The following is an 8,510-nucleotide window of genomic DNA, read 5'->3' on the forward strand; positions in this document are numbered from 1 at the left end:
TTTTCTCTTCCACCTTATGGATCCCAGGGATTGAACTCGGGTCCCCAAGCTTGTTGGCAGGTACCTTTAGCTCCCCACAAACACCACTGTAAGAAAGGTTCAGGGATGGCAAGATAGCTCAAGAGGTAAAGGCCAAGCCTGGGGATCCATGTAGTGAAAGAGAACTCAGGTTCGGGCTCTATTCCTGAGACCACCCATGGACTCCTCACACATGAACTGACTACGCTGTGGACAGTGGCCTCCCCAGGTAAATCCTGGAGCATTTTCTCTAATGCTGCGTCCTTTCCCACTGGTTTTGCCTGGAAGCCACATGAATGAATTGGGGAAATGCATGTAGGGGATCTGCTCACAGAGAGGACACAGTGCTGTGTGCCCCTCATCACAATGGCCCCAGATTCTTCTTGGGTGTGTTATAAACAGAGAAGCCATTCTCTGGGCCCCCTGCTCTGAGCACACCCCATTAAATTTCTATCCAGGTTCTGAGAAGACCCATGGTAGTCTGGTCAACAGGAATTTTGAACTTAGCCCCAGGCATCTTCAAGAGCACAGGAGACACAAAACACAGCTAAGAGCTTATATAACGAATTAAAGCCTATGATGGAAGAGCCTCAAGATGCACAGCAGAGGTACAGGTCAGCAGTTCTCCCGGCCCTGTCTCCATCTTACAGGTGGGTCAGGAGTTATGCAGAGCTCATGAGTCCACAAGCACCATTAGTAGGCACCATACTTGATATGGCTTGAATACATACTGCCCATTATTTTTCAAATTTCTGTGAATGTTATATAGGGTAAAAATAATAATAAAACTAAGAGTTCCTTTTTTTGAGATAGGGTCTCACCATGCAGCTCTGACTGGCTTGGAACTCACTATGTAGTTCAGGCTCATGAATATCCTCCTGCCTCTGCCTCTGCCTGGGTGTTAGGATTAAAAGCCACTAAACCCAGCCATCGATTATTTTTCAGTAATACAACTTAACACTAAGTTAAGGGATATCATGAAATTTCTGTTGTTTGATATCTGAAACAGGGTCTGCCCTGGAACCTGCTATGAAACTTAGGCCAGACTCAAACTTGAGGTTATCCTCCTGGCCTCTGCCTATGGGTGTTAGTATTACAGACATGAGCCACCACACCCAACTCATGAACATTTTTAAAAAATATTTATTTTGGGGCTGGAGAGATGGTTCAGTGGTTAAGAGCATTGCCTGCTCTTCCAAAGGTCGTGAGTTCAATTCCCAGCAACCACATGGTGGCTCACAACCATCTGTAAAGAGGTCTGGCGCCCTCTTCTGGCCTTCAGGCATACAGACAGAATATTGTATACAAAATAAATAAATAAATAAATATTAAAAAAATATTTATTTTATGCATAGGGGTGTCATGCCTGCATGTATGTCTGTGCACCACATGTGTGTAGTGCCTGAGGAGGTCAGAAGAGGGCATCAGAGCTCCTGCAACTGGTACTATGGACAGTGTGAGCCACCATGCGGCTGCAGGGAATCAAACTGTAGTCTTCTGGACAAGCACTGTTCTTAACTGCTTAGTCTTCTCTCTCGCCCCGCCCTTGCACAGAACTTTTGATGTTCGAGTAAGGTAGGAGTGAGGTCCTTATATTTGGAAATCCTGGGAGCCACAGCAGGAATAGAACGTGCTCTGTATGTTACAGATCCTGGCATCTACTTAACTGTTAAATGGGAAAATAAGACAGGTGGGTAAGATAATCAGCTGATCTTATCCACAGCAAAAAGGCTAGCAAAGCAACAGAAGGGGCCAGACTGTCGCAGCCATTACCCATGAGCTGAATTCAGAGGAGCAGACTCAGGAGAGCAGCCCTAGCCCCAGCAACACAAGTGGATGTGAAATGCTGGGGGTGGAAAGCATCTCACCGGATGCAAGAGAAGCTCAGGACCCTAGGTGGTTCAGTACTTAGCACTGGGGTGGGGTGGGAGAGCCTGCAAAACCACACAGTCCCCCACAAATCCTAGTTTACCGTCAGCATCACTGAGTGGATCTGGAAGATAAGTAACGCCTACCAGAACACAGCAGAGGCAGCACTTATTTCAAGTCAAAAGACCCGGAGAAACAAATGCCGTCGGGTGTGCCTATTGACATGCCAATCACAGTAGGACAAGCAATGTCTAGAGATATGTTCAGTTGTCACATCTTGGGGGTGGTACAGGGAGCTGGTAATAGCATCTGTCTGATACAGGCCAGGAAGTGCGATCACACACCCTTAAAACTAATGGAACAAAGGTTTGATACTCAAAATGCCAACAGAGCCAAGACTGATAACCCTGCAATAGGGCAGAGAAGATAGGTTCAAAATGAGGTTGGAAAAACACAGGCCTTGGACAAATAAACCAGATAGCTGGTGATACGCAGATGGACTTTGTTATCGCTAAGAATATTCCACAAAAGAGGATCAGCAAGCCTGGCGTGGTAGCACAGGCCTTTAATCCCAGCACTCAGGAGGTGGGGGTGGGCACATTTCTGTGACTTGGAGGCCAGCCTGGTTTACATAGCAAGTTTTAGGAAAGATAGTGAGATCCTGTCTTTAAAAAAAAAAAAATCACACATTCAGTACAAGGATGGATATGCAAGCAAAACACCCATACACGTTAAAAAATAATAATAAAAGAATCTTAAAAAAAAAGAAAGAAAGTAAAGATCAACAAAGCAGCCTTACACTCCTCCACTGTGCCACCTGTAAGTCCAAACTCTCTGGGGTAGTACCCTAAGATAGGCAGGTTTTACAAGCTCTCAGATGATTCTCAACATATTCCAACTTAGAATACTTTTGAGCAGTAGGAAAACACCAAATGATAAAGATGCATGGATGGAAGAGTGTTAGTTACTTTTTCCATTGCTATGGCAACATTTTTGTTTGCTTGTTTGTTGAGACAGGGTTTCTCTGTGTAGCCCTGGTTATTCTGGAACTAGTTCTGTAGAACAGGCTGGCCTGGAACTCAGAGATTTGTCTGCCTCCGAGGGCTGGGATTAAAGGCGTGTGCCACCATTGCTCAGCTAGCATCATCTTAGGGAAGAACAGGTCTCGGTTTGACAGTGGGGAAAGCGTGAAGCAGCTGGTCACATTGCATCCCAAGTCTGGGAAGCATAAACAGTGGTGCCCGGCTCTGCTTCTCCTTTTTATTCAGACTGGGACATCATCAGTCCTGCCTGACAGAATGTTGCTGCCCACATTTTGGGTGGATCTTCCATCTCAACGCAGCCGAGAAACTCCCTCACAGATATGCCCCCAGGTTTGTCTTGTGGGGGATTCAAGACCCTGTCAAATCGACAGTGTTAATCATCACAGGGAAGTAGGTAAACAGCCCTACTAGAAAGCAACTGGAATAGTCTCCATGATGGCTCTGCTGAAGCTGAAGGAGTCAAAAGGAGATCAGTTACTTCATTGCTCTTCCACCAGACACTGCATTCTTTATGGCTCCTGGAAATACTCGCCACAGGCATCCTTCCCTGGGCTTCTGTGCTCGCTGTGCTCCCTGCCTGACATGATCTTCTTCTAATGTTTACAAAGCTCCCATCCTCTTTCCTCGGACCTCTGTTCTGTATCACCTTAGCAACAATGTCTTCCTTAACTATCCTAATACAAAGTAGTACTGATCACCATCTTTTCTCTCATCCTGCTGTTCTTATAGCCCTTATCATCAGCACTCGGGAGGCAGAGGTAGAAGGATCTCTGTGAGTTTGAGGCCAGCATGGTCTACCAGAGCTAGTTCCAGGACGACTAAGCCCGTGACACGGAGAAACCCTGTCTCGAAAACAAACAAACAAAAAGAATACTGCGATCTTGCCAGGAAACTTACCCACTTATTCACTGCTATATCCTCGGTGCAGAGAATCACCCAACGTATGTCTCACATCCCTAAGAAATATTTACTGAATAAATGAAAGAAACAGAGCTGACGCTCTGGATAAAAGCCAGCAGGACTTGGGAACCAGGTGGGGCAGATAAGCAATGCAACAGCTCTCAGGACTCGAGCTATCACACAGACTCCAGATTTCATTACACCACTCAGCTGTGTGGCATGGGACAAACCAGTCATTCTACGGCTCAGCCCCTCTCCAAGGCAACTGTCTTCCAGCAAGTGTCAACCCTAAGGGTCGCTGCATCAGATATCTTGCATTATCAGATATTTGCACCATGATTCATAACTAGCAAAATTACAGTTAGGAAGTAGCAACGAAATAACTTTATGGTTGGGGGTCACCACAACATGAGGAACTGTACGAAAGGGTTGCAGCATGAGGAAGGTTGAGAACCCCTGCAAGCATTTGGACTTGGGCTACTTGTAGTCACAGTTGAATAAACGTAAGTTCTTAGTATCATTGGTTGAGTGACCAGGTGAAGGGGGGAAGGAGGAGATTTAGATGACCCTGAAGTTGCTCTTGGGTTGGGGAAGAAGTTCCTAAACAAGGAAAGGAAGATGAGGTGAACAGTGTTTGAGCTGCAGAGGCGGCCTAGGATTATTAGCCTCACAATCTGAGGCCTTGAGTAAAACAGCCGTACCATGCCTTCCGTGCCTCGGAGTTCTTCTCCAAAGCTGCGATCACAACCTGCCTCTTGGGGAGACTGTGGACTTCAAATGAGTCCATTTACACGAAGCAACCAAGACAATGTTTGGCATACGGCAAGGACAGTGCAAATGCAACCGTTATCTCGCAAGTACAGTGATCAGGACAGTGGTACTGTTGCCTGGCTGGATTTCCCGCTACCTCAAACTGTGTCTTCATTTGTCTTTTAAACTAAAAACGACCTATACCTCATTCTGAAACCACACGGACGTCTGCAGTTACCCAGGGTCAACAGCCTAACTCCCCTTTTTTTGTCCCAGGCACCAAAACGCACAGACAGCTGTCACCCCTTCAACTCCACCCACTGCCCATGCTCAGCTAAGGAGACCAGGGGTGCGTTCCCAAACGCCAAACCCCGGCAGCGTAGGCCCGCCCGGCGCTCGAGAGAGAGGGCCGGGAGGAGGAAGCTTTTGGTGGCGGCACCGCGCCCGCGCTCTCTCTCACCAATAGCAGCTGCTGTAGACACACGCGTCCCGCGTAGGACAGGCCGACTCGTACTGCGGGGCCGTGGCGGTGGGGCCGTCCCCCTCCATGGCCCGAAGCTGTGGCTTACACAAAAAGCACACAACCCGCTGGCAGCAGTTGCTGCCAGGCCGCCGGGCGGAAAGGACAGACCCAGGACCGCCAAGAGCGCCTTCGGGATGAAGAAGCCTAGAACCGGGTGGGCGGGACCTGCTGGGCGGGACCCAGTGCAGCGTGAGGGCGGAACCCGGAATGTAGAAAACTGCGTGGTTCCGGTGGGCGGGACTTCGGGAGTGGGTGGAGCCCTGGTTGGGGGTGGGATGGAGTTGGAGGAGCGGTTGCAGGGAGGGGGCACGAATCCTAGGGTTCCAAGGTCTGTGTAGTTCTCGCCAGCCCTTACATGATGGGTGGAGCCTGTGGCACAGTGGGCTCCACTGTGAGGGTTCCCCTCGCCCAGGCCAAGCTGGGGTTCGTGCGCTGTGTTGCGTGGACCTAGTCGCCATCAGGTGGAGACTGCTTGGTGTTGAAGTGTTGAATGAGCTTACTGACACCCCTTCAACCCCAGCTGAGGTTGCCAGCTGTTTTGGGTTCCTGCGTGTCGGTGGAAAGAAGAAACACACTCTAAAATGAACTAGGGAGTCAGCCTCTGGCGAACTGACGGCCTGTAGCTTACTCAAGGGCTTCTTTATTATTGCACCTTTTAGCAAGTCAGTTTCCGCGTACCAAAACCTTTTATCTGAAGCTCCCAAAGTCCTCCGTAACCAAGTTTTGCATAGCCTTTGAACCTTTAGAAAGCTCTCATCTAAGATTTACGGGGACTTCACACCGAAAGGTGAAGGACCCAGAGACTGCAGTCGCAAAAGGCAGGTCAAGGCCACGTGCTAACACCCCGGAATCAAACCAACTGCAGAAATCTGCAGGAGCGCTCACTATGCTACACAGCTATGTGGAACCAGAAAAGATCTAAAGAGCCGGCTGGGTGTGAAAGCTGAAGTTTAAGAACGCAAAACTAGAACCTAGAAAGAAAAAAAACCTAATCCAAGGATTGCACCGAAATCTCACCATATTGTTACTTAATTTCTTTTTAATTTTAGATGTTTATAATGTATCTATATATAGAAAGACAGACTGATCTAGTAAGTAAAAAAAGTTGTAAACAGGTGTGGTGCTGGGGCCCTATAATCCCTGCAAGCAGGAGACAGAGGCAGAAGGATTACTTTGAGTGCAAGACTAGCTTGGACTACATAGTAGCAGACTAGAGCTACATAAGAATTTTTCTTTAAAAAAAAAAAAATCCTAGCTCTTGGGAGTCAGAGGTGACTGGATCTCAGTGAGTTCGAGTCCAGTCTGGTCTACAAAGTGAGATCCAGAACATCTAGGACTGTTTACACAGAGAAACCCTGTCTTGAAACGCCAAAGGGAAAGAGTCTGGATAGCATTCTGTATTAATCTTATTTATTTGCAGAAGGAAAGACACCAATTATCAAAACAGTATTTATTCATAGTGAATGAAGGACATGAAGAACTGTCTCTTTAGACTTGCTAGTTTCCTGTGTTTGCTTTGAACATGTGTAACTGCTCAGGGAACTTCCCTACAAAAAAGAAAAAGAAAGAAAAGAAAGAAAGAAACTGTAATTCTTAAGCTTGATTTATAGGCCACCCACAGACTCTCAACCTCACAAGTCCCAAAACCCATAAAGTGCTGTGCTGGTGGTATATTGGTGAATGTAATTGCCTTCCAAAACCCATAAATCCTACAAAAACAACAACAAAAAAAAAAAAAAACCACAAATGTGTTTGTGTCTGTTACCAATTTATTGCTTCAGCTTGAATATTCTGCTTCGAAGAAGGCTCTGGAGGGTGGGGAGGGAAGGTCATTAAACCTAACGGTTCTTGTTTAGGAAAAAGTGAGCCTGAAGTTAATCTTTCTCAGAAAGAGGCTCCCTGCAGTTTCTAGCAGTTTCTAGGAAGGCAGCTTAGCTAGTGGTATGTGACCTTGAAGGTTTAGTCTTTCTTCAACCCTCTGGACACAGAAACCAGAGCTTGGGGAAACCAGAGCTTGGGGAGGCCTGCACACAGTTGTGGGTGGCCAGCAAGTTCACACAGGTACCTTCTAGTCTCTTTCCTCCCTCGCTAGTACTCTTGCTCCAGGTGCTGTGGGAATCACCTCTGCTTTTCAAACTCAGGTGCCTTCACAGGTTGCTAACTGACCCCACACACTGTCCAACACCCCCCTACAGACACAAACACCATGGTCTGGGGGTTGCCTTTCTGGCCAGCACCTGCACATCATCCCACACCAGCAAAATGATCTGCCTTCTCATAGGCGTGACAAGCCTTCCTCAAAGAGATAGAGAGGAACCAGTATCAAATTTGTTATTTCTTGGGTCCTCTGCTCTAGCCTTTGATGCATACATATGTCTGTGTAGTCTTTCTTTCTCTCTCTCTCTCTCTCTCTCTCTCTCTCTCTCTCTCTCTCTCTTTCTTGTTTGTTTGTTTTGTTTTTCAAGACAGGGTGTCTCTGTAGCTTTGGGAACCTGTGCTCTTGTAGACCAGGCTGGTCTCGAACTCACAGAGATCCATCTGCCTCTGCCTCCCAAGTGCTGGGATTAAAAGCATTCGCCACCACCGCCCGGCTGTTCTGTAGTTTCAGTTGCTCGCTGTCTAATCTGTGTTGTCTCCTGGTTATTTTGGAGTTTGTGTGCGAAGGTGGTGGTGAGATAGGGTCTCATATGGCCCTCACTGGCTATCACCTGAGTGGTAGAATTACAGGCTAGAATTTGTCTAGCAGGTTCTATGAGTGTGTGTGTTCTCGAGCAGAGATACTTCTCCACCATCCTATCCCTGTGCCTCAGTTTCCACGTCTGTAAAATAAAGTTTACAGTGCTGTTTTCTAAATAGGCGTGCTACAAGGATTGAGTTTGTATATATTGTTGGGTAAACTGAGTTCTCAAGGCTTTGGTGCACCTTAAAACAATCTCAACACTCTGCTGTTCGTGCCAGATACAAAGGCTTTACCGATTGTCCCACATCAAGTTGTTGTCGGCACATAACCATGGACGTCACAGTTCTCTGGAGTACAGTCCTCCCACAGAGACTTCAAGAGTTAGCCATATCCCTTCCTGTTGATTCTTTCAAATGGTTCTTGGGTCCTTAAGAGAGACTTCTGAATTGTCAAAGATACAGATTGATGATTGTAAGACCTTTTTAGTAAGTGCTTGGGGGTGGGGGGAGGTTGGACAGGGCCTATCATTAAGTGCTGGCAAGAACAAACAGAATTTCCAAGCAGTCATTTCAATGGGGGTGAAAGAAGGGAGGGGATGTCATCCTACCCCACAGCTCTTAGAAACTATGCTAATGTTTTGTTAAGTCTCACAGCTAAGGGTTTCTACGTTGGAATCATGTGACTATGTACCCTATACAAAAACTGGCATCCCTTTGGTCATTTTTTT

General features: G+C 47.0%; 1 protein-coding gene and 1 non-coding gene across 3 annotated transcripts in view; both read right to left on the bottom strand.

Annotated features, from left to right (window-relative positions):
• Wdyhv1 (WDYHV motif containing 1) overlaps positions 1–5,264 on the bottom strand; it is a 16,617-nt gene extending 11,353 nt beyond the window's left edge. For both annotated transcript variants that reach the window (XR_003377504.1, XM_005354580.2), the window contains exon 1: positions 5,041–5,264. Coding sequence is in view for 1 of the 2 variants with exons in the window: in XM_005354580.2 (XP_005354637.1) it covers positions 5,041–5,129 (89 nt within the window). In the remaining variant the exon portion in view is untranslated. The remainder of the gene's footprint in view (positions 1–5,040) is intronic.
• Positions 330–459, bottom strand: LOC113456792. The gene has a single exon (XR_003377529.1). It is a non-coding gene; the product is annotated as a small nucleolar RNA SNORA11 (small nucleolar RNA).
• Positions 5,265–8,510: the final 3,246 nt, after the last annotated feature.

The sequence above is a fragment of the Microtus ochrogaster genome, chromosome 15 (assembly GCF_000317375.1).
Source record: "Microtus ochrogaster isolate Prairie Vole_2 chromosome 15, MicOch1.0, whole genome shotgun sequence".
In the NCBI taxonomy this organism is placed as follows: Eukaryota; Metazoa; Chordata; class Mammalia; order Rodentia; family Cricetidae; genus Microtus; species Microtus ochrogaster.